Source organism: Dendronephthya gigantea, unplaced genomic scaffold (genome assembly GCF_004324835.1).
Source record: "Dendronephthya gigantea isolate DGI-Jeju-01 unplaced genomic scaffold, DenGig_1.0 000009F, whole genome shotgun sequence".
Lineage (NCBI taxonomy): Eukaryota > Metazoa > Cnidaria > Anthozoa > Malacalcyonacea > Nephtheidae > Dendronephthya > Dendronephthya gigantea.
This window is the reverse complement of record NW_021163019.1, coordinates 2,376,427-2,402,296: the sequence shown is the minus strand read 5'-3', so window position 1 is coordinate 2,402,296 and position 25,870 is coordinate 2,376,427. Positions and strand designations below refer to the sequence as shown.

General features: G+C 39.7%; 2 protein-coding genes across 2 annotated transcripts; one reads left to right on the top strand and one right to left on the bottom strand.

Moving 5' to 3' along the window:
• Positions 1-28: 28 nt before the first annotated feature.
• On the bottom strand, positions 29-1,591 carry LOC114517553 (dnaJ homolog subfamily C member 22-like). Its single transcript, XM_028537325.1, has one exon. It carries the CDS (start codon positions 1,475-1,477, stop codon positions 407-409), a length of 1,071 nt encoding a protein of 356 aa, XP_028393126.1. The 5' UTR covers positions 1,478-1,591; the 3' UTR covers positions 29-406.
• Positions 1,592-2,224: 633 nt separating this feature from the next.
• On the top strand, positions 2,225-25,852 carry LOC114517410 (spectrin alpha chain-like). The gene is given in 65 exon segments (XM_028537114.1): positions 2,225-2,836; positions 3,052-3,151; positions 3,346-3,413; positions 3,663-3,776; positions 3,868-3,938; positions 4,139-4,219; positions 4,306-4,421; positions 4,536-4,648; positions 4,851-5,035; positions 5,161-5,343; positions 5,426-5,468; positions 5,593-5,724; positions 5,909-5,991; positions 6,099-6,237; positions 6,470-6,676; positions 6,769-6,861; positions 6,864-6,950; positions 7,338-7,538; positions 7,709-7,804; positions 7,881-8,009; positions 8,130-8,324; positions 8,499-8,545; positions 8,714-8,931; positions 9,006-9,121; positions 9,191-9,277; positions 9,477-9,545; positions 9,645-9,775; positions 9,859-9,918; positions 10,217-10,343; positions 10,465-10,529; positions 10,614-10,695; positions 10,817-10,894; positions 11,020-11,147; positions 11,303-11,462; positions 11,658-11,735; positions 12,039-12,178; positions 12,416-12,539; positions 12,613-12,759; positions 12,956-13,219; positions 13,398-13,528; positions 13,760-13,946; positions 14,167-14,367; positions 14,475-14,705; positions 15,073-15,255; positions 15,360-15,505; positions 15,662-15,939; positions 16,105-16,235; positions 16,384-16,587; positions 16,792-16,941; positions 17,216-17,506; positions 17,632-17,970; positions 18,131-18,448; positions 18,589-18,824; positions 18,972-19,134; positions 19,239-19,427; positions 19,615-19,956; positions 20,196-20,737; positions 20,860-21,017; positions 21,194-21,423; positions 21,546-21,776; positions 21,878-22,177; positions 22,286-22,519; positions 22,704-22,921; positions 23,051-25,268; positions 25,357-25,852. Coding segments are annotated over 65 exon segments (12,774 nt in total). The 5' UTR covers positions 2,225-2,725; the 3' UTR covers positions 25,612-25,852.
• The last annotated feature ends 18 nt before the right edge of the window (positions 25,853-25,870 follow it).

Sequence of the window (25,870 nt, the reverse complement as noted above, 5' to 3'; positions counted from 1 at the left end):
TAAATACCAAACAATCCCAGCTAGCATGGATTTTACCCAAAATCTTTAATACCAACCAAAATGGCTTTCAACTTTAATAACAAAATATGTAATTTAAGTACTACTTGTTTTGGGGGGAACAAGGTCATTTTCTAACGATTAAATCAAATTTAGTTCCTCGAAGCTTTACTACTTCTATAAGATAAGTTTCTTAGTCTGAAAAGCCATGAAAAGTCTTCCTTCGCACGCCAAGACACAACAGGTACTCATTATTGTTTATGCTTTATAAATTGTTTGGGCATTAACGTTTCAATGTGCAACCTGCAAAAATTTCCTGGGGTCATCAACTGCACTGATTTGCAACATGTGCATCTCTGATTGGCCAATAAATGTTGCAATCCATCTACTTCCTCAAACATGGCGGCTGCTACCTCTCGTTGAATTTCTTGTTGTAATCATCTCGTTTCTTTTGATTCTTGGAAGCCCTCCTCGATTTGATTGTCGACAAGATTTCATAGGCTTCTTGTATTTCCATGAAGCGCTGTTGAGCGGTCTCCTTATCCCCGCGATACCTATCAGGATGCCATTCCCGGGCCAATTGTTTATATCGCTTCTTGATGTCCTCTTGACTTGAACTTTGAGTCAAATTGAGAACTTTCAGCGCGTTCTGTTCGCCCGTCGGATCAACGGCTCTCACAAATTCATCGTACATATTCTCCCATCCTTGCTTCTGTCCTTCCTCATACAGTTGCCATAACACATGCTTGAATTCCCTCCACAGAGGAGAATTGAAGAAATGGTTGACAGCATCTCGAAGTTTTATCGTCTCGCCGTCTTCTGTGACGACAGCAGCGTTGTGGTACAGGAAAGATATCCATAAGCCGGTCACAAGGCATCCACCTAGACAGATCATGAAAAATCTCTTGCAAACGCCACGTTTCGGCCGCCTTTCCACGCGAAACTTCCTATAGTTTTGAAACGCCATCGCGCCGAACAATGCAATGTACATAATACCAGGTTCTTGTTGTATAATCCAAGCCATAACAACATTGGAAATATAGCACACGAACAGAGGGATCTTAAAATCTCCCGTTTCTCGACCAACGTTTCCCACAAGATAAACCCCAACAGCAACTCCGAAAGGAACAACCAAGCCTGTCGTCCATATAGGATAATGTTCGGGGATCGCAATCCTTATAAGAAAGCCATAGAAGTAACCCACAAGCATTTGTCCTACAAATCGGCTTATATTGAATTGCGGAGTTCCACGTTTGACTTTTTGCTTAAAGTTCTCAATGTAAGATTGTTCCTCGTTCGCGTCGTCGACATAGTCGGGAACTCTCCAAAGATCCCGAAGCCAACCTAAGCCAAACACTCCTCCGAAAGTCGACCACCAGATGAACGCATGTAAGTCTCGGCCAAGATAAAAATGATGCAGTCCCAGCCAGCCGACGAATAGCCAAAGTATATAGGTCAATAACAAGCTCTTTTTACCCATATTTCGATAGGAAATGTCGGACAGATTGATGCCTCTCTTTACGAGGTTTTCTTCTAGAGATGACAGGAGTATGTAGCAATTATAATTTTTATTGTAGCAAATTCGTACGCGCCACATACATGGCGCGACTTGATTGGTCAACGTGTCTTCAAGTGCCCACTAGTTTATAAACATTGCCACTTCCGTCAGAGGAAATTGCGCACTTCGGTGAGCAAAATGAAAGAGACAGTTTTTCTGTGTTTGAACAGGTCTGTTCACACAATCAAAATTTTGTTGAATCCCAAATTACAGCTGACGGATGGAATGCTGTGTGTATTATTGACAAAGCAACGCTGTATTGGCTTTAACGGATTTGCTTGCCCATATACATTGCAGGTCAAACAGACTATAAAACATCCATCAGAAGTGAATTGGATCCAACAAAATTGGATCGTATGAACAGTCCTTAATCCTCTAAAACGCATTATCCAAGAAACTAACTTGTTTACTTCGTTTATGTTAAAATCCAGTATAACCTCAGCTACATGAACTGCAACCTCCTAAGCGAGACTTTTCTACCTACGCTCCACTAAGGTAATAGTTGTACTGGAGTTAAAAAAGTGCCCTGAACTTTTTCACTCTCCTTTGTGCTTGTTTTCTGTTCATATTCTGTATCCATCTTTGTTGTATGGTATCTTTCTACAGATTTGTACCACTTACCGTAAAAGCACCATACCTCATTTCAGGGGGGGAGGTGCGGCACAACACGCCACTGATGGTATTTCTGCCAAATTCCTTCGCAGTTATGTCAAATAATGAAATGTAGATTGCTGTATATTTCCATCAAGTTTCTTCGCCATTTGCTCAGCCCACACAGAAGTGATTAATTCCTCTTCGAAATCTTGCCAAAAATAGTCGAAGGTGTTTTTTAGTGTCAAAATGACTAGTGTTAAATAAATGAGCAATGAACTCGGTCGACTGGATTCCGAAACGGGCCTCGTTTGTTTTCATTGGAAAGTGAGTGATGATTGTCAAAATCGGCTTGTGTGGTGCTACGTAAATCTCCTCAAGGATAAACTAGAGTGTATTTAGTGTGAAACAGTGTATTTTATATCGCATTTGTCGCGAATATGCGTTTGTTTATACCTACGGTAAATGTTTACATTGTTATTCTGATGTCGGACAGCTAATGATTGTAGCAATTATAAATAGTTCGATCGAATTTAAGTGATTTCTGGAATTGAATACGCGACTTACAAGGGACGGAATATGTCAAATCCACCGACATTTGAACGTGATAGAATCAATTATCTAAAAAATGAAAGAATTCTCTCGCAAAAGAAGACTTTTACCAAGTGGATCAATTCATTTCTGAACAAGGTCGGTGAACAAATTGTGTACTGGGTTTTACTGCAACTTACATTAGTTTGGTTTAGCTGTTCATTTTTGACTCAAACAGCTTTTAATTTAGCTTAAACAGCTTTTAATTAGCTGTAGTACATATAACATTACTGGTATATGTGGTAACAAAGCGATAAATTTAACTTCTGGTATTTACAGTATAAATATAGGTTCAACCATCTTGTCTTTTCCAGATCAATTTACATGTAAATGATTTGTTCACTGATTTGAGTGATGGCAAAGTCCTGATAAGACTTCTAGAATCAATATCTGGTGAAAAGATTGGTCCTCCAGGTGAATAATATAAAATTTTGTATCTTGAAATGGGTTGCATGCTGATAGTGGTATGGTATTTTACTCTGTTTGCTGCACAATTTTACTCATGGGGATTACAGGTAGGGTCAGCACACTACGGTATATCTAGGGGGGAGAAGGGTGACGCTGCAACACAAACCCCTCCTAAATGTGTTGATTTTGTTTTAATATAGCCCGAGGCAAACTTAGACTTCATAAGATTGAAAGTGTTAGCCGAGCATTGACCTTCCTTCAAAAACATGTAAGTTCATCAGTGTACTGGTCAGTCGTCTAAAACCAACTTTCAAATTAGGCAGTTTTTTGTGGCAGTCAACTGATAAATTGCCATTACCGCAAATTGCCGATTGCCCCCCCCCCCTGCCTCTAAAAAATGCGCAATACATGCAGGTAACCAACATGCTCATGACACCAAAACTGGCATGGCAAATGTGATCACCAATGATTAACTCTGCTAAGCTTGTTTTATACCATATGTCTACCCTATGTCCAGGTTCAGCTGGTTGGTGTAGGACCTGAGGACATTGTTGATGGTAATGGCATGCTGATTCTTGGCCTTGTGTGGATGATAATCTTGCGATTTCAAATCGCTGAAATTTCTGTTGAGGTACTGTACGTTCATTGAATGATTCTGTTGTGTTCTGTTTTGAAAAGGTCTGTAAAAAGCGGACCCAGGTAACGAGTTTTGCTCTCGGTAGGATGACGGTTCAAGTGAAAGAAAATCAGCCAAGGAAGCGTTGTTGCTTTGGTGTCAAAGAAAAACGAAAGGGTTTGTGTTTACTTACATCTTTGTGACGATCTTAACCAAACTAACACTACAATTGTATTAATACATTGGTTTTAGTTTGCCAAATGGCTGCACATTGATATACGTAACAAAGCCAGCTAGGCAGTCTTACTTTACCATGGCGAGAAACTTTAGACAATATAGCAAACTCCAATATACTGGATTCTTATTACGCGATTTAGATATCCTGGCGTCGACATTCAGAACTTTAGCACCAGCTGGAAGAATGGATTGGCATTTAACGCTTTGATACATAAACACAGGTGAATAAAGAACGATCAAATTAAACCTTGTTTCCATCGAGATTTACTTCATAAGCTTGCTAAATTTCCCTCTTTTCTCTTTCAAGACCTGATCTTATATCGTACGACTCGCTCAGACCGAGTAATCACGATTTCAATCTCAACAACGCCTTCAGTGTTGCTTGGGAAAGCCTCGGTATAACAAAACTCTTGGATGCCGAAGGTAGGTCGCACTGACTACAAATTATTGTTTCAACCGTAGAAATGTATGTTTCAGGCACAGACGATGATATGAATTATTAAACTGAAACATTCTCTCTCACTTTCTTCTTATCAGACGTGAACTGCCCACGACCAGATGATAAGTCCATAATGACATACGTCTCAGCATATTACCACTATTTTGCGAAAATGAAAGTTGAGGAGACTGGTGGGAGACGAATTGCTAAGGTATTTTCATCTTCTTTTGATCCCAGAGGTACTACAGAAGGAAATTAGAACTATTAAACTAAGCTGGCACAAAACTAACTGTACTAGATTAGTAACTATACCCTATCAGTTTTTAACAGTTCTTCCTAGAAGTCTACCGAATAATTGGCCTGTTCTTTTTCTCCGGCAAATTTTCAAGCCAAATTTTGCTTTAATTTAACAGATCGTCGGTGTTATGATGGAGATTGACGATATGAAGACACAGTACGAGAACATGGTGTCATCCTTGTTGGAGTGGATACAAAAAAAGATCTTGGAACTGCGAGAAGATTTCACGAGATCCTTGCCGGTCGTTCAGAAAGAGATGCTTCGTTTTAAACATTTCAGAACTGTTGAAAAACCTCCAAAGTACGTCGGTTCTCTTGTCAATGATCATGAACACTAAATAGAAAAAGTTTTGTGAGAATTTGGGTTAAACCATTACGTATAAATTGAATGATAAACTTACTTCAAATTTTCCCTCTTCATATCAGGAACGCGGAGAGAATGAACATTGAGCTTCATCTGTTTGCTGTGAATACAAAAATCCAAGCGAATAAACAAAATCGTTATGTCGTCCCGTCCGGCAAGATGATTGTTGACATCAGCAAGGCGTGGGAAGCCATGGAGGGGGCTGAACACGAGAGAGAGACTGCTCTAAGACAGGAATTGCTCAGGTAATTTGAGGTACATCCACGTGCACAATGCATGGCTTAGATTGTATAAATATACTGTATTAAGTTCAACATCTTTTTCTAGACAAGAAAATCTTAGACAGTTGGCAGAAAAGTTTAATAGAAAGGTAATAATAAACCTTTCTAATATACCTTTCTTATTGATGGTAATGGGAGAGGGGGATTTTTCGGATCCCTCAGGGAGCATGTCTTGAGGCATTGATACATTGATTTGTGGCATTATGTTTGCAGGCGATGCTGAGGGAGTCTTGGTTAGATGACATGATGCATGTGTTGGAACAAGAGGAGAGTGGTGATGATATCTCTACAGCTGATTCAACACTAAGACGACACGAAGCCATTTCACACGACATTCAAGCGAGGGTAAATGACGACTCCACCGTACAAATTAGCCCAATCGGGCATTTGTTCAAATTGTTTTTTCCATTAAGGATAGTACATACACTACACAGTGCTCTGATACCTTTGTTGAGAAGTATTTCGTTTAATATGTCGATGACTTCGGGTGTTCGTTTCCCTATGAAGCATGAAATATTTTTGGTTTTAGGAAGATAGATTTAACATCGTTCTGTCGATTGTGCAACAACTAGATGACGAACAGTATCATGGGATTGTAGCAGTCAGGAAAAGGTGGAAGAACTCTCTCATTTTGTATTTTTTCCCAAGTCAAAAAACAACGGATTCAGTATTCAGAGATATAGTGGCTGTTTAATATCTACTCTTGCTTGTTTTTTCAGGAAAAGTGTAATCATGACCAAGTGGACGAAGTTAAAGAAGCGGGTTGCTGTTCGACACGGGAAGTTGCTGGAGCTCGCTAAGCTTGTTGGGGTATTCAGGGATATTGAGGAAGTTCGGGGAGCCTTGCGGGATCTTGAGGTACGCTAATTGGGGTTGAATAATTCGAGTTCTGTCATGCAGTAGCATCCTTTTTTATTTAGTTTTGTATCTTGGTACTCACTTAGGACCTCTTACATATTATGTTAGGCCCTTTCCTCTAGGGACGAATTTCCAAAACTTCATATAGATAGACAGAAGTCATCCCTTGGTTCAAATTATGTAAGAACTTGCCAGAAATGACTATTTAACCATTTAAAATTTTTCATCAAAGGTTCCACTAAAATCGAGCGACTATGGCAAACATTTAGCCGATGTGGAAAGCTTGCTACAGAAACACTTTATCGCAGAGACCGAGATAACAATGCAGTCTAACAGACTGAGAGAAATTGAGAAGAAATATCGAAGCTTGATGAATGTAGACCATCCGCAGAAGAATGTCTTAGATAAACATTATGCGACTCTTCAGGAATTGTACAAGGTACTGCAACTTGTATCACGTATGGTAGGGAAAGAATTGGTTAATAAGGACGACTGTTGGACTTTGACGACTAAGCTATGTTTATTTGCTAGGGAATATCATCGTTGTCAAATGGGAGAAGAACAAAGCTCGACGAATCACGATGTCTTCACACGCTTTCTATCAAGAGTGGGAAGAGGAAGATATCTTCATCAAAGAGAAAGAAAGAGAGGCTCTTTCGAAAGACGTCGGCCGAGATTTAGTCAGCTTGACGCGGTTGTTGAAGAAACACGAGGTACACTGAACCAAATATGACTCGTTGCACTGGAATGGAATGAGTTAAACTGGACAGGTGTGGCGCACCTCAACTGAACTGGTTTGGACAGGACTGAACTGGACTTGACTAAAGCTACGTAAACTAAACTGGACAAGACTGAACTCATCAACATTGAACTTAACTGGACAAGACTGAGCTGCATGAGCAGAGTTGATCTCGATTGAATGAGACTGGACTGAACTCAATTGTATTGACTAGACTGAATTTGGCTCCAATGAACATACATAACTGAGCTGGTCCCAATCAATCTATTGCTCATTTTCATCTTAATGATTTATCAAAATAATGGGAGAATGTAATGTTATTGAACACTTGTTTTTGAGTTTCTTTTTCTCATATTTGCAGGACTTGAAGGCCACTGTCGCAAAACACCAGACATCTTGCGATGCAGTTTTATTAAAAGGACAAGGAATGGTCGGGCAAAGCCATTACGCATCAAACGACATTCAAATGAAAGTAAAACTTCTGCAAACTACTTTCAGCCATCTGAAGGAACTCTTTGAAATCCGAGGAGATAGATTAAAAGATGCTGTGCAGTCGCTTCAGGTGAAACCTTTTTTGCCAGCAAAATCTTGTGACTTGTATTATATTCTTGTGAATTTCTTGGGAGAAGAATGCTTGCAATTTGACCCCCGTGTGTCCTCAGTTAAAAGTTCTCTCCATAGGAAACTGTCTAGTTTACCAATGAAACAATGTGATGTTTTTTTTCATTCTAGTATTATTCAGATGCAAATGATGCGGAATCGTGGATCAAGGAGAAAATGGTTTTGGTAGGGAGTGAGGATTATGGCAGAGATGAGCAAACTGCACAGGTATATTCGATGCATGATCCTTTCTTTTTTCATTCAACCACCACACTCTGCTTAATCCCGCTCCATTTTCCTCCAGTCACTGTTACAAAGACATGCTCACATTCATGATGAAATTGAAGCTTTTCGAAGCGATATTAGAAAACTGGGTGAACAAAGTCAGTTAATGAACGAGACAATTCATACGAAAAAAAACGAAGACAAGAAAGTTTGTATTAGTATTTGCCTACTCAATTTTCACCCGCTATTGTTGTGTCCGGCATTCTGCGTGCTGTAGTTTTTGAACACTTTGGTCGACTGAGTTTTTACTGTTGGTGCTAATCCCTAGGATAATTTTGGTGCTGACGAAGGGGAGACAACTTTTGAAACGTATTTTGAAGAACAGGAAGTGGACACAGAGGAAGAAGTGGAGGAAATTATTGAAAAAGAGACGGTTAAAGATGTTGTAAAGGAGGTGAAAATACCACAAGCGAGAGCGTTGTATCCTTTTACTGGATCAGGAATAACCATTAATAAAGACGAGGTAAACTCAATTGGTTTACCTTTCAAGCAGAATAATGATTGAAAAAACTTGTTTACCGTTTACTTAAGCAAGAATTAGTGTAAACACTTGTCAGTGTCTCTAGAGTCATAAATTTTAACTGCAGTGCTGAGGCTGCACTTCTGATATTTTTCATTATTTCTGCCCACATTATAGATCCTGTACGTTTTAGCAAAGTCGAATAAAGACTGGTGGAGCGTGAGGTACATACGTATAAATGCGATAATATAAAATCCATTTATAAACAGAATACTTGTAAGACTGTTTCTGTTTTACCAATCTATCATCTGATTTGTATTTTATCAAATGAAGCATAAAAACCCCATCAAGTTTCTGCCGCTACAGCAGCGATAACAAGAGCTTTTTTTCAGGCGGCAAACGTCTCGGGAGAGCGGCTACGTGCCTGCAAATTACGTTCAAGAAATCGAACCAAGAATCATCAAAAAGATGGCGAAAGAGACGATGATTGTTCCGGAGACAGTAAGAGTGAAAAGGAAGATTAAAAAGAAGATACAAGTGGAAAGGAAACGAGAGGTCGCGGTGAAACGTGCCTCACCACCAACTTCATCTCGCTTGTCAAGAAACAGAAGTAAGTGACAGAGATAAAAACATTTTTCAAATGTTCTTCGGGTTGTTTTCTTAAATATCTTTTCCCGCCTAAAGATAAAAGCAAGCGTGCTGTAAAACGACATTTTACGGCTCATTTCGACCGGGATAACGCCGCTGTGAGACAACTCACTCTCGGAAATATGTACCAAAGATTACTGGAATTATCACAGGTAAGTATTCTTAACTTATTTAGGTTCATAGCTTTCAACCATCATTGAATCTCATTGCCTTTTCAACAGATAAGACGCGAAAACCTGAAATATTCGCAGAAATACTTTCGTTTCTGTTATGATAGCGATGAACTTGAAAGTTGGATTTCCCGCAAAGTAAGTAGCACATAACATGGGATTTGTACCCAGCAGTTCCAGTCATCTATTGTAGACATAAGGCTACCTTAGCTTCCCCGATTTTGTTTGGAATTATTACCTGAAGTCTAAGATGATGCGAGCTATATTCAAATTACTGAAAAGTGTGTCATATTTTGAGTTGTGATAGGTTTTACGTATATCCTCTTTATATTCTTAGGAGAAATGGTTACACACCGAAGCTCTTTGTGGTGTTGACGAATATACCAGAGTAAAGAAGCGACTGGAGGTAATCTTGAAACTTTGAGAGTATTGTGGAAAATATATGCAGTTTTTAGCTAAAAATTTAGTCAGTTGTAGTGTATAATTGCTTCATTTTAACGCGCAGGAACTTGGACGGGAGATGACAGCCAATGTCTGTCGTTTGGATGTGATAAGCGACCTTGTAAAGGAACTGCTCGAATCGGAGAGATCAGATCTTGAAGAAATAAAGACCAGAAAACAATTCATTGAGAAAAGGTAGAATTATTAGCTGGTGGTTGGGGGAGGGAGAGATTGGAAATAAAGTTCTTGATTCCTATCAAGTATTTTGAAAATTTTAGGTGGAGCAATTTGAGGAGTCTTGTCGAAAAAAAGATTAAAGATTTAGAAGAAAAACATGGGTTAGTGAATGAAGGCTTACTGTATGTAATGCCTTTTATATATTTCAATCACAGCTGTCGATAATGAAATGGTTATCATGGCGTGATCTCGGCAGTTTTATTCTTGTAATATTCTTGTATTGCACTGATGAAGGCTCGGGTTAACGGACCGAAAGCTTTTTATAATGCAATATTAAATACTTACGTGGTGTACCTACAAGCTAATTTACTTAGTTTTTAAGTAATTGCTGATTACATAAGTGTTGCTTGATGCTAACAGAGTTGATTAAAACACTTAAAAAATGTTTCATTTTTCTAGTGCTCAGTTGTTTCACAGCGCCTGCGATGAACTGGTTTCTTGGATGAGAGAAAAGGAGAAAAGTCTGTCAGGAAATGTACACGATCTTGACCTAGAAACTGTCCGAAAACTCCAAAGAAAACATCAGGTCTGAAAGTTTCAATTCCAACATTCATACCTATTCATTCAGACCTCTCTTTACAGCATAACTTTCTCTCAACTATTATCACGTTTGCTTTTTTCGAGATTAACATTGCAATTTTTTTCAGGATTTTGAAAGGCAGCTAGTACCTTTCGAAAAGAAACTACTTAACATTAAAGAACACGCTAAAAGGTTAGTTTTACTGTTGGTTTCTCTCCGAAAAAGCGTAATCACTTCTTTCTGATTCGACTATATTTCAATCATTCTGCTGTATAGTTTAGTTCAGAGGCACCCAGGACAGGCCAGTCAAATTCGCAAGAAAGAAATTGACACCCAAAACCTCTTCGACTCTTTAAAGGTGAGATCCGGTTTTAGAACTGATTCAAAACATTGTGAGAATTAAAGTAAAGATAGTTCCCTAAAGAAGCAAGCTGCAATCAATAAATAAACAACCGTAAATTGAAATTTGCTCTTTCCAGGAGAAAACAGCAAAACGAAGTGCTTCCTTGAACGAAGCCTATGGTCAACAAGGATTTTTAGACGATTCTAAAGAACTGGTAAGGTTCAAAAATTAGCTGAAAAGTTTCTTGATGGTTTTATCTGTAAATCGACCTTCACGGTTGAACCTGGGGGTTGAATATGACCTAAAGAAGGCTAAAATGTTTTCACATTTTACATGCAGCTTCACTGGTCGCAAGAGAAAAAGAGATTGCTGGGATACAAAGAAAAACCTCAAGACATTGAAACAGCGAAGAAAATGATTGACGAACACAAGGCATTGTTGGAGGATATAAGTTCATACAAAGATCGGTGAGAAAGAATCTAATTAAGAGACCTGGTCTTTGAGCTTTGAGGTTTTCTCAGCCAACAATGGTATACATGCATAGGCAAACCTAAAGTAGTACTTGTAAACACGATGAACTGAACTGCTATTGTGTATTGCTTCATCTTATATTCTCGTGTAGATTTGATCAACTGGTAGCCTACGGGAAAAGTCTTCTCAGCCAGAATCCAAAGGCAAGTCGAATTCGAGACAACATCGTTGACCTTCAAGGGGAATATCGAACACTGACAGACATCTGGAAAAGACGTGATGGGGAATTACAGCAAGACCTTGACTTGTTGGTAGGGAGCCGGCTTTTTTTAGTCATGTATTATCAAGTTAACCATCGGCATTCTTTACCCATTAGCCTAACCCAAATTCTCAGTCTGCTCAGATCTTTCTCGTACCTGATAGGATGACCAACCAATTTGCAGCGTCTCTTGTTAGCCCTCACTGCTGTCTCTCGTTAACCATCATTTCTTGTCATATCCTCTTAGATCTTTATCCGTGACGCTGAACGAATCAACGCCATTTCAGCTTCTCAACTCTCTTATTTATCAAATGCTGGCACAGGGGTATGTGAGAATACCTTCCGTGCTTTTGCGATTGTAAAATGCTTTCAATGTTCGTTTTTAAATCCAAATAGCACATGCATATGTTAGTGCTAAGAATACTACAAGACCCATTTCTGAATATATGTATAGTTATATATCCAATACGACTGCTTCCTTTTGAATTTTGTGGCCTCTGTTTAAGTGCATCTTCTATGAGTTCAAATTGAATCAGGTGACGTGAAAACACTTTTTAAGGAAGCAGTCACGCTGTGTGTTGTTGTTACACATGACCATGACCAAAATAATAACAAACTGTGTGTGCAGGATTCCCTCGACGAGGTCGAAAGCCTTTTGAGGAAACACAACGACTTTGGAAAATCATTTGAAGCTCAGGAAGAGAAAGTACATATGCTGCAAGAGAATGCTAATAGTTTGGCTTCAGCTGATCATTATGATACCGAAAGGTGGGTTCTCTTTATGTAATAGATGAAGCTATGTTGACGAGGTTTTGTATTCTTGGTAATAAGATTATTCTTGGTAGTAAGATTATTTTAGCTTTGAGTTTTATTGGCTCCAATTTAAGGAGTGTAGCTAGGATTCATCGGACAGAAATGAAGCCTTGAGGATATTTGGGGATGCCGGATGTATTCCCCTCTGCTATATACTATAAAGGAAATCTAAAATTCAAATGATCTTAATAGGATCTTGGCTAGGAAGAAGCTAGTGCTAAACAGACGCGAGTCAGTGAAACGCCTTGCACAGGAACGGAAGCAAAATCTTTTGTCCAGCAGAGTTTTGCATCAATTCATATGGGATGTGAATGAGGTAATGGTGGAGTGTATGAGTTTCTTGGTCTGAATTTTGGCATGGACAATCTTACTTGTCGTTCTTACCTTAGTTTGTATCCTGGATAAACGAGAAACTACTCATCGCATGCGACGAAAGTTACCGAGATCCAGCAAATATTGCCAAGAAGATCTTAAAACATCAAGCTTTTGAAGCAGAAATCACTGCAAACCAGCCAGAATATCAGCGTCTGTGTCAGGTAAACACCACTGATAATCCTTTGGAAATGATATAAACTACAATACACAATGTTTCTTCTGTAGGGAAACACAGATTTTTTCTTATACTGCATGTAATTCAAAGTGAATGTGTGTAGTGTTCAGAATCTGTTAATCTTACAACACCTTTCTTCTCCTTACTTCATTAATTTCTTGACCCTGCTACGGGCATTTCAGAGTGGGCAAAACCTTCTTGCAGAAGGTAACTCGGGCCATGAAAATGTTTCTGAAAGAATGAAGGTGCTTAACGACTTGTGGTCGAATTTATTGTCGTGCTCTTCGGAGAAAGCCGTGAGATTGAGTCAAGCTGCCGAGCAATTGAAATTGAACCAACTTCTAGAGGATGAAAAACTATGGCTCAATGATATGGAAACTTTGCTATCGTCCCCAGATATCGGTGAAACTCTGATGGACGTCAAGTTCTTACTCAAGAAACAACAGGTCGGTTCGCGAGGGGACAATTGCTTTTTCCTTTAAACGTGACATACTTTTAACAAAGTGCATGTTGGTTTTGTGGCTTCATTTAGTACAGTGGTGTTGGTTCATTAAATAGCAAGTACTATATAGCAAGCATTTCCAGCTAACAGTAAAGGTATATTCCACAATTTTTCTACGATAGAATCAAGAAAGTGAAATTAAAATACATGAAGAAAACTTGGAGAGTATAAAAGAAAATATTGAACGCATGCGACAGCAGAAGTTTTTCGATGCTGAAAGAATCAATGATGATGTAACATTGTATATAAACAGGTGGGTTTTAAAAAAGAATATCCTGAAATTTTTAAGCATCATGAAAACTCTAACTTTTTAAAAATTAAAACAATTGACGTATTACTAGTATATTGTACATGCATATTCCTACATGCTTGTATATTCCTACACGCATTTTATCTCTTAGTTTGCCAAGCACGACTGGTTAACGCCGTTGAAGTTTTGATCGTTTTTGACTTTGACAATTTTTTCTTCAACTTTCTTAACCAGATATAATCAGATCTGTGATATGGCCGTGCTAAGGCGTGCTCAACTGGATGATTCTCTGGCTTTCCATCAGTTCGGACGAGACGTTGAAGATGAACTCTCGACAATCCAAGAGCATTATTATCATGTCTCGTCCAAAGATCTGGGAGCGAGCTACATTGCCGTCCAGAATTTACAAAGACGTCATCAGGTTGGCAAAAAATGGACTTTCAATTTTGTGTTCATTATAAGGAATTGTCACGTACATCGGAAATTTTTTGCCAACGGAAATCGGCTTCGGAAATGTTCGCCTGGGGCTAATAATGACGAACAAGGCTCGGGTGTCACTCCAGTGTTCCACTGATCGAAATATCCACATTCTTCCTTCATATCCCTAGCCTGTTATCTTATACAAAACCTAACTCTTTCAGGCGTTTGAAACGGAGGTGGCCAATCGTCAGCAGAGAATAGACGAGGTTCTGGCCGTTGGTCAAGAGCTGATCGACAGCGGTCATTTTGCTGCAGATCAGATTGAAGAATGGTGCGATAAACTAACCGAATCCTGGGAACAATTGCTGGAAAAGTGTACCGAACGGAGAGATGTACTTGGTGATGCTGCTGAGTCGCAAAGGGTTGGGTGAAATTAACTTTGTTTAAACTAGAAGCACCATCAGTTCTAAACTGTTCTTTCTAAACTAAGAGTGAAATATTGTGCTCTAAATGGATATGTATTTTTTAGTATTTCGTTGAGGCAAATGAAGCTGACTCGTGGATGAACGAGAGAGCAGGTCTGGCTTCGAATCAGGATTATGGAAAGGAGGAAGAATCTTGTCAGAAGCTTCTGGCAAAACACAACGCTTTGATAACAGCTGTCGACAGTTATGGTGCCGTCATAGAGGAACTGGCTAAAGAGAGAACGCGGTTGATTGATAACAAACATTTTGATTCTGTTGCCATTGAAACGAGACAGGTATGGTACACACTGCACTACAGTAATACTAACCATTGGTGGTACAGATTAGGCATTGTTGGTGTCGAATTGTATGGTACCGCATAGTATGTCTTAGTGATGGTACTGCATGGTATATAGATCAGGAATTGTACACCATAATATATATATATAGGTCGGTGATGGTACCGCATATAGTATATGTCTTAGTGATGGTACTGCATGGTATGTCTTAGTGATTGTACTGCATTGTATAGATCAGGGATGGTACACGATAATATAGGTCGGTGATGGTACCGCATAGTATGGGCCAGTGATGGTACACCATAGTACAGTTCTGTGTCTTACTTCTTAGTTCTTAACTAATATTTCTTTTGACTCATTATAGTTGGACCTTGAAGAACAGTATCTAGGTTTAAAAACGTTGGTTACCGTACGATTAAATAAACTCAACGAAGCAAATAAACTCTATCAATATTTGAAAGAAGTGGACGAACTTGCGGACTGGATCAACGAGCAGATCCAAGTCGCTTCGTCTGAAGAATATGGACATGACATCGAACATTTGCAGGTGAGACAGTGGGACGTGTTAGGGTAAAAGAGGTGTTTTGATGTTCAAATGAGGATTAACGAGGGTAAACATGGGTAGTGATGTGTACAATTATATTTCTTTAGGAAATTCAAAGCAAGTTTCAGGACTTTACACAGACTGTTGCACTGAATACGGAGACGTACAATCAAGTGGACAGATTTGCAAAAGATTTAGTTGCCGAAGGCCACACCGAAACGGTAACGATTAAAGATGAGCAGGATATTTTGAGGTTAGTCCAAAGGTTATTGCGATGTTTTTCCGCTATTCTCTGGTAATTCAAAGGAAAATTGACTTGGTTGCTAATACAAAGATAGAAAATAGAGTGACAAAACTTACGCAACGTATGTAGCTGTTGTGCAGAGATTCCCGCTGATGCATTATGTAGGTCCATGTGGCGTCAACTTCAAGATCAAATCGCCTCCCGTCAAGATAGACTTCACAGTGCCTCGGAGATCCACAAATTCACCAACGACTTGGACGACTTAATGGATCGTATTCAAGAAAAAGACAATTCTTTGTTATCAGATGACGTCGGCAGGGACGCGGGAACAGTTCAAGTTTTGCAAAGACAGCATGAGGTGTTTGAACACGAACTTAAACCGACGGAGAATGAGGTTTTAACGATACTCGATGAATCGAAACGGCTGAAAGATGCTTATAAAGGTTCGTTTAATGATAAACTAACTTGCAAAAAGTCATCTTATACAATGAATATTCATTTCTAGTTTTGAATGGACGACTTTAATATCCACTCGTTTGAACTTCTGTCAACAAATGCTGAAATGATTTACACATTTGTTAAATCATTTGAATGATTCTTACAATTAGGTCAAACTGCTGATGCAATTGGGGAGCAGGAAGAGTTAATTGCAAACAGTTGGGAAGAGTTGAAGAAGAAATCTAATGCACGCCGTAGAAAGCTGGACGATGCTTTACAGTTTTACAATCTAACTAGTTCTGTAAGTGGTTGGTTTGGCAAGTGGTGTAGAGTACAGTAGCTCACTTGTAAATTTTGATTCATTTTGCTAACCTACACCTGCAAAAGGTTTTCTTTTTTGTTTTAAGTATCCTTCATTTCCTGAGACGTTTCTTATTTATTATGTTTAGATTCGTGATTTAACATCGTGGTGTTCAGACATGATTCGTTCGATGGAAATTGTTGATGTTATTGATGACATTCCGTCAGTGGAATCTCTTCTTATAGCGCACGATGAGAAGAAGAAAGAGATTGAGGCGAGAGAGGAGGTGTTTGGGAGTGTCATTGCACAAGGGGAGGAGATGATTGAATCAGGACACCATTCCAGTGAGGAGGTTAGATTTGTATTCTTTCGCTATACCATACCATACCATACCATACCGTACCATACCATGCCATACCATATCATACCATACCATACCATACCATACCATACCATACCATACCATACCATACCATACCATACCATACCATACCATACCATACCATACCATACCATACCATACCATACCATTAACATCAAACCCATTAACATCTAGATTAGCGAGAAAGTAGAGCTCCTTCTTAATGAAAGAGAAAGTTTACATGAAAGTTGGACGCAATGTCAAACCCAGTATGATCAAATGTATGAACTCGCTGTATTTATGAAAGAAGCCAAACAGCTGGAAACTACGATGAGCTCTCAGGAGGTAAGATATTATTCCTTGTCATTTTTATGTCGATAAAACAAACGGATACCACAAAGGACTTGGGCGATTATGGTTGTCACTTTGTGATATGAAAATCTCAGATATGATAATATGGAGAGTATTAAATCGAATAAGAAATAGAAAATGTGCTTTAACTGTGATCCTATAAATGTCAATATTTTGAAAGAGTTTGACAAGCATTTGCTTTCTTAAAACACGTTGTGAACCTTTTGCAACTTGTATTGTCTTGACTTATATTTTCGTCCGATTGCAGCTGGTAATGGCAGGAGCAGAACTGGGGAACAGCGTTGATGAAGTTGAATTACTTCTCAAGAGACACGAGAACTTGGAAAAGCTCGTCTTGGCGCAGAAAGAAAAGATCGCAGGATTGCAGGAACTGTCTGAAAACCTCGCGAGTCATGAACATTTTGCTAGTGAGGTTTTGAAAGAGCGAGTGGATGTATTGAATCAGCGTCACGAGCGACTGGAAGGACTCCTTGAACAAAGACGTGTTAATTTAGAAGACTCGAAGAGACTGGCGCAGTTTTATCAAAATATTGTCGAGGTATGGACAATGTTTCCATTCCATGCAACTTTCAAATATACAGAAAATCAACTCTGTATCTTAATTCTATCCAATTACCTTTGTATTGTATGATTAGTATGAACAATCTTTGTGTTTTCAAATAGTTGAATTCATGGATAACCGAAAAGCTTCAGACCGTCTCGGACGATTCCTACAAGGAACCCAGAAATCTAGAAAGCAAACTTAAAAAGCACTCCGCATTTTGCGCTGAGGTCACAGTTCATCAAACGACTGTTGCGGATGTCAAGAGTATCGGAGAAACCTTGATAGCAAACGAGCACTACGCCTGCGATGATATTGCTCAGCGCCTGGATTACTTGGAAGACCGCTGGCAGGAATTGTTGCAGTCGTCGAGTGTAAAAAGCCAACGGTTAGAGGAAGCCCGAGATCATGTGAAATTTAAACAAGAAGCCGATAGCTTGGAAATGCTGATCAAGGATAAGGTGCGTATGAAGGCAGAAACAACGATGGACTTTCAATAGGGCAATTTCACGATATGTTAGTGCAATCTTCATATGACAATTGTTTTGTCCAGTTTGAAGAAAACGTATGTAGTAGTTAAACTGATCTGTTAGCGTATGAGGTCGTGTCAATTCCTTTCAGGAAAGTATCGTATCGTTTGATGAGACCGGCAGCGACTATGATGAGTGTCAAATTTTGAACAGAAAGTCCGCGGAATTTGAGCAGGAAATTCAGGTAGAGAGTAAACAAGTCGAGAAGTTTATAACCTTGGCCAACAAACTGGTATCCGTTAGCGACTCTGGTGCGGAAATCGTTTTGGAAAGACAGCAAATGTTGAGTCGGAGATGGGAAAAGTTGAAAGAAAAGGCTGCTGAAAGGAGACAAAACTTAGCCGGTGTTTTGCAAGTGTTTTCATTCCTTAAATCTTGTGATGAATTGCTCGACAATATGAATGAAAAGGTTTGTTTTAGATTAGGATATTTGGTGTTGTTGCAAAGGAAACCCAAACCAAGCTCATCTTAAAAACCTACTGACTGAACTTCTACTGGTAGCTCCAACCGTTCTAAGCCTCTTTAATGATTGCGATGGTATTATTAAAGGGCTCCCTGGCTTCGATAGAAGATTACGGCAAAGATCTTGCTGGCGTCGAATCGCTGCTTCGTAAACATGACGAACTGGAAAGAAATGTGATTTTGCTGAATGAGTCTTTTGAAAAGATTAAAAACGATGGAGAAAACCTTAAGAAGAACGAGAGAAACAAAAGACACGATCTTGACACGAAGGTTACCACGATGATGGAGAATTTAGCACGAGTGAATCAACTTGTTGTGAACAGGTATGCTCGGATTACCGCTTTAATAATCCTAGGAAACGTCCCAGAAATTCACGAAGGCACTGTTCCGAATCCCCGATTTGTGTTAGGGAAGTGAAACCCATATTTAACCGTACATGTTTGTTAAATGAAATCGATTGAATTTTACAGACGAGACGTGTTAGAAGAACACAAGTTGCTTCATATGTTTCTCTCTGATTACGACGATCTCATCTCCTGGCTTCAAGATCTTTCTCAAAATCTAAAGTCCGATGACTTGCCCCAAAATTTGAAGGCAACCGAAGAGGACCTCAGAGTACATCAGGAGCGAAAGGTGAACATTATATTTATCTATATGTATCCCATTTTATCCTGCCTATAGTGCAGAGGATGCTGCATGAGCAGAGGATGCTGCATTATTGATTTTTCATTTGCTAGAGAATAATGGATGCACACCAAGGGCAATCGAACCGCTGTGTGGAGTTAGGAAACCAACTCATCCATCAGGAGCACTTTGCAGCCGCGGAGATTCTGGAGAACATAGCGAAGCTACAAGACCTTTGGTCTAGCGTTGAAGAAGATTGGGATCGAAGAAAAAAGCTGCTTGAACAAGAACATCACCTTCAGGTGTGTTGTGACCTCCTTGAAGCCAGTTTTATGTATACCACGACGCCTTGTTTTCACATCAATGGTTGTAAACAGATTTTGAGCGAAGTTCTTTGCTTATGAAATCTGTTTTCTAAAGAGTTTTTTCGTCTACCATGTCCAGGAAGGCAGGAGACTAATATTTATGTGTTCCTCATTTCTGCTTTAGCGGTTCCTCGCTGAAGTGAGACAGTTTGAGAACTGGATTGTATCAAAAGAGACTTTAGTCATGGACGATGATCTCGGCGACTCTTTGCCGGCCGTGGACGAACTTCTGAAGAACCACACGAACCTGTTGAACTCTCTTCTTGCCTACGAGGAGCAGGCAAAGAAATTGACAGCAACCGCAGAGAGTTTCCTCGAGTCTGGTGACTACGATAATAAAGTTATTCGCAAGACAGTTTTGATCATGAATGAAAAGTGGAGGGGATTGAAAACCTCGGCTGAAAATAAACAAACAAGGCTCGAAGAGTCTAAATTGTTGCAACAGTTTGTGCAAGATTGTAATGAGGTGAACAAATTTTTAGTATTTCTTCAATATATGGAAAGATTACAAGTTTGGGTTAGGCTTTTCTGAAAGCAATTCACACAGTACACAGCCACAGTGTTACTCTGTAAAAATAATGTACCATTTTCAACAGAATATGATTGAGATATGTTTTCCTAGAAGCAATAGACACAAACCACGACAGACTAAGATACTGCAGTCGGTTACTTTCCCTTAATTGTATACGATTTCTGTTTTTTCAGCTTGAATCTTGGATGAAAGAAAGACTTCAGGTCGCCAACGACAGTTCATATTTAGAAAGAAGTAACCTTGAACGGATTTTGCAAAAGCACAAGACGCTCGAATCAGAGCTGTCAGCGAATACAAGACGCGTGGAAGATGCCGTACTTCAAGGGACCTGCTTAGTACAGGACAAACACTTCGCTTCTATCAAGATAGGAAAGACTGTTGACAAAATTCAAGGACTTTGGAATGAACTAAACTCAAAAACTGTAGGCAGAGGAAAGAAACTTCAACAAGCGTCAGAAAAGAGGGTTTTTGATTGGTCAATCGAGGATTTCTTGGAATGGTTGTCGAGTGTAGAAAAAGCTTTGACATCGGAAGAACTAGGAAATGATTTAAATAGTGTTAATATTTTGATAAAGAAGCACTCGTTACTAGAGGCAGATATCGTTGCCCATCGAGAAAGGGTGAACGAGTTTTCAAGGAGAGTGGAAGAATTTGAAGCGGGTAGTCATTTCCAGTTGGATGAGATTCGAAAAAAGGCTGACGAGGTTACGCAAAGGTATGACTTAGGTACAGCTCAATAGTTGCATGTCCATGAAAAGCATTATTTCATTTTTATCATTAGTTGATTTTTATCTAAGCCAGGAACGTTTTACCTAAAGTAAGATGTTTTCTTTTCAGGTACAACAACCTCACCGAGCCTGCGGTACGCCGTTCGTCGCTCCTACAGCGGTCCCTAACCCTTCACCAGTTCCTTCGCGACGTTCAAGATCAACTGAAGTGGCTCCAGGAGAAACAAAGGGTTGCGGAGTCTGATGAAGTTGGTCAAGATTTACTAGGTAAGTGATAGCTGACTGAGGCGGTTACTGGTAGAGTTACTAGTATAGATCATTGCTGATAAACCTATTCAAAAGCCAAAGTATTGATTTCATTGTGAAAGGTATTTTCTCTGCTGTTGCAGGAGATAAGTGTAAGTGTCAAAGCATTCTGTGCAAGAAATTTATTTTTTGTTTAGGAGCCGAGGTATTGATGAAGAAACATGAAGTACTCGAGAGCGAGGTGAATGTTCGTGAGAAACTCGCGAAAAGCGTCCAGGGGGATGGAGAGCGTTTGATGAGCGAGGAGCATTACGCATCTGAAGATATTCTCAAGCATAGCAAAATTCTAGAGGATTCTTGGACGAAATTACTGGAGACGATTGAAAAGAGAAGAAAGAAGCTATGCGATTCTTTACAAGTGCAAAAGGTAGGGAAACTTCAATTGAATAACATGTCGTTAAGGGAAGCATAAAGTTCTCTTTTGGCCCTACAATGTAATACAAAATATTGCAAAACAATTCATAATAGAATGTGTTAATCTATGTTTAGTATTATCGAAGTGTTTTGGAGATGGAATCATGGATTGATGATAAACTTTACTTTGCAAATAGTGATGATTTTGGCCAGTCTGGAGACAGTGCAAAACTTTTACTTCGTTCTCACGAGACCTTGCAGCTTGACGTCCATGGATTTGAATCGAAGATTGAAGAAACGAAGAGTCTCAGTCAGGGCATGATACGAAACGGGCACTTTGAGCATGTCGCTATCACGGAGCGCCAGGTAATGTACTGTACTTCATGTTGTTCACAGAGAACTCCTTTGAGCGGATTTAGGCTACTTTCTCGAGGCTTGAAAATCCTTTTTTCATTTTCAATATTAAGACGAATTTGGAACGGAAATTTGAGGATCTGAAACAATGTGTCGAAGCGCGGCAACAGCGCTTGGAGGATGCTGTGTCTTGGTTTCAATTTTCCCACGAGACCGCTGAACTCCGTGATTGGATGCTCGACATAGAAAAGGCCGTAGATTCGCAGGACTGTGGCATAGACTTGGAGCATGCGCAAATGCTTCTGAATAAGTTTGAAGATTTCGCGCGTGATTTGGTATCGTCGGAAGATAGGATCGTCGCTATCAATGATTTGGGCCAGGAGATGATTGAAACTGAGCACACACGAGCAAAGGTTTGAATTTCTCAACTGAACTGAACTGCTATTGACTTTACAGTTGATAATTGTAATGTAGACCCTAAGTTTGTTTTCTTTTAAACACAATGTACGATATTATTTTAGGATATTGAGCAAACAATATTGAAACTATGTCGAGACTGGGATGACCTAAAGGAACGCGCCAGCGCGCGGTTGAAGAGACTGGAGGACTCAAGAGCCTTGCATAGCTTTAAGAACAACCTCGAGGACACGAAGACGTGGATCAAAGAGAAACAGAGAATCGTCGTGTACAATGAGGAACTGGGAAAAGATGTTTCAACCGCAAAGAAGTTATTACGGATTCATGGTGAATTAAAGGTATGATTTTGACTTAAACGGGTGGGATGCATGACTCTTTCATTTAGGCAAAAATAATGGCACTATCCATATATATCCGTGTAAATGTTGTCAATGTTATTCTTTATCGACTTTATTGACGTATTTGTGAGTTAATGTTTTCAGTTCTTATCTTTGTTTGTTTGTTTTTTTTTCGTATATACAGAGGGATGTTGATGCTGTTTCAGAAAAACTGGAAGGCTTCCAGAAAGATGAAGCCAAATTAAGCTCCCAAATCCCAGGGGAAAAAAAGGACTTAGAAATAATGCTTGCGGAATTAAGAGAAATGCTTCGACAACTACACTCAGATATGGCTGACCGACAACAAAAACTTGAACAATCTGTGGAACTGCAACTGTTTCTCAGCGAACACAAGAACATTAGGTAGATTTGTATTCTTTAATTCAGAGTTGTTTTGTTTCATCTGTACTTTATATGTTATGATATGAGCTACTTTATATATAAGATTGCTGCTTTATATATAAGATTTGACACCAATTTCAATCGTTTCAGTTCCTGGATAACAAATATGACGACACAGGTGACGTCAGATCACCATGGTAACAACGAAACAGATCTCGAAGGGATGTTATCCGGACATCACGAACTGAAAACGGAGATGAATGCGATGTGTAAGAATTTCGAAAACCTCGAGAGTTCTGGGGAATGTTTGCTCGGGAAAAACCATTACGCCGCGGAGGTCATCAAAAACAGACTTCAGGAATTGCACCAATGTTGGAGCGCGCTTGTGATATCGTGGGAGGAACGCAGCGCGGGACTGGAGAGAAGAAAGAAGGCTGAAAATATGAATCGTGAGGTAACGCAACTGGAAGCATGGCTCTTGAACCAGGAGGCAAACCTCTCGTTGAGTGATGTTGGAAATTCGCTGGAAAATGTTGAAGATCTACTAAAAAGACACGATGAGGTGGAACGAATATTACTTGCTCAAGAAGAGCGATTTCTTGGCTTGATTCAACCGATGGATGATGATGATGACACTCTCAATGCCACGGATGAAGTCATTCCAAATTTGAAGCATGAATCTTCCTTTGTAGAACCTGTTGATGACTTGACAGACAAGTCTTTGGCTTGTGATGACTCCTCACGGAGTACTAACAATAACACGACCGAACTCCCTGGATTGGAGAACCTGCAAAGCTTATCAAATAATCCCCAGCATGAAATCGATTTTGCGAACAGCACTTCGGCTTCTGAAAGCTTTTCAACATCTGAAGACTACGACGCGGTGAAAGCAAGTCAGGTGTTTGAATTGAGCAGCCTTCCGACTCCTGTTCCTGTTGAAGACGGCTTCGACCTGGTAGACGAGGCTCAATCAAGCAGAGATCATAATGGAGCAGATATTTGTGAGGTGCTTGAGATCAACAGCAAGAAATGTTTATCAAATTTGACTTCCCAAAGCGACAAACTGGTTGGTATAATAACACACGAAGAGCAACTTGATTCAAGAGATCTCCAAAGAATAATTGACTCAAGTGATGAAGATGGAAAACTGCCCAAAGAAGTTGTAGAAATAACAGACACTGTGCAGGATGGCATTGCAGATAGTTTTGTAGAAGCTGTGGATCGTGAAACGTCTTTAGATAAGGGCGAATCAGGAATACCAGGGCTTCAAAACATGGACGATGCTGAGAAATCTACAGCTTTCGGTGAAGTAGTTCATGAAGAAATTGAGAGAAATTCTTTCAGACCTCAAAGCAAATACGGCTTATACAAAGAACCATTAACGACTAGCGAGCGTATTTTAGGCGTGACACCCCTGTGTTCTGGCATCTTAAAAAGAAAACAAGAAACAGACGCTTCAGGTCAACGATCTGTTGCACAACCATGGAGGTCATATTACACTGTTCTGTCCGAAGATATACTACAATTCTTTAAAGATCTTGAAGGGTTCAAGTCGAAGTGGCATGTTTCGAAGCCAATGAGTTTGGTAGGCGCTTTGTGCGAGCACGTTAAGGAAACGTCAAGACAAGGCTATGTTTTTAGGGTGATTTTTCGCGATAGATCCGAATACCTGTTTGAAACTGAAAACGAAGAGGAATGCAAAGTGTGGGTAGGGAAGGTGAATTCAGTGATTAAAATGGCTGCAAGGTTTGGTGGTGGTAATGATGTTGAAGTTTACCACGATGATAACTACGGTGTTTATGATGGTGATAGCCGAGGTGCAAAAACTATCATTCCTGCCGATGAAGAAAGCCGTAATTCAATAAGGCCACGTGGAGATCATGCCGATGAAGTTGGAATTTATGACAGTGGTGATACCCATGACCATAAACAACAAAATTCAGACAACCAAAGCCTGGATGCACCAACCATTGTCATCACTGATCCAAACTCGAACGACGAGTTTCTGATGGAAGATGATATTCATATAGACACGCGTTCGTCCGTAGATTCTGATGAAGATCCTCAATTATCTGATGAAGATGCAATTTCACTACCCGATCACTCGGAATACAATCTTCCAAGTTGGTACCCGACAGACGCTACGGAACCTTCAACTGAAGTCCTCGAAAGGAAAGACAGGGAAAATGATCAACCACCCCCCGTTCCTAACACCCCACCTCCCTCGGACATTCACCCAAATCTCCTCCCCGATCTGCAAGAGACTCCGCCTCCATCATCAGGTGAAGATCTGTCGGATATTCTAGGATTCATTCCACCACCTGTATTGGATCCATCTTTTGATTTTCTCGTGGAAACAAAGAATGAGGTGAGTTTCATAAACTTCTACCAAAGTTAATCACTTAAAACCAAACTTAAAACAGGCTTACTATAGCACGTTTTCACTGCCTTCACAGGTCGAAACATCGGTTCCAAGTGATTCACAACCGTCAAACAAAACGCGATTTCATCAAGAAGCCAAAAACGATCCCTCCTCTACCTTTTCAAGGTTTACCACTGGGAGAATTGCCCCTCCTCCACCCCCGCGACCCTCCGTATCGTCGCTATCTGACTTAGACCTGCCAATATCCATACAAACTGCTCGCAAACAACAAGAACCGAAGGAGGAAAAGAAAGGAATGTTTTCTGGTATCTTTAAAAGAAAAAAATGAGCCAAAAACATTGGAGCAAGAATAGCAAAATTGTAAATATACATAAATCACAATTGCACAAGAGCTTTTTCTAACAGTCACTCGAAGACTCATAGCAAATATTGCCGATGCTTGAATCCCTTTGGACCCCCAAACGTACCATTATGTATGTATGTACAGTACAATACATATTGCATAGCTATCATTTGTATATTTTTACGCATTCATCACATAAATATCACAGCAAACTTGTAAGTTAGTAGGAAATAAAAATCTTTTA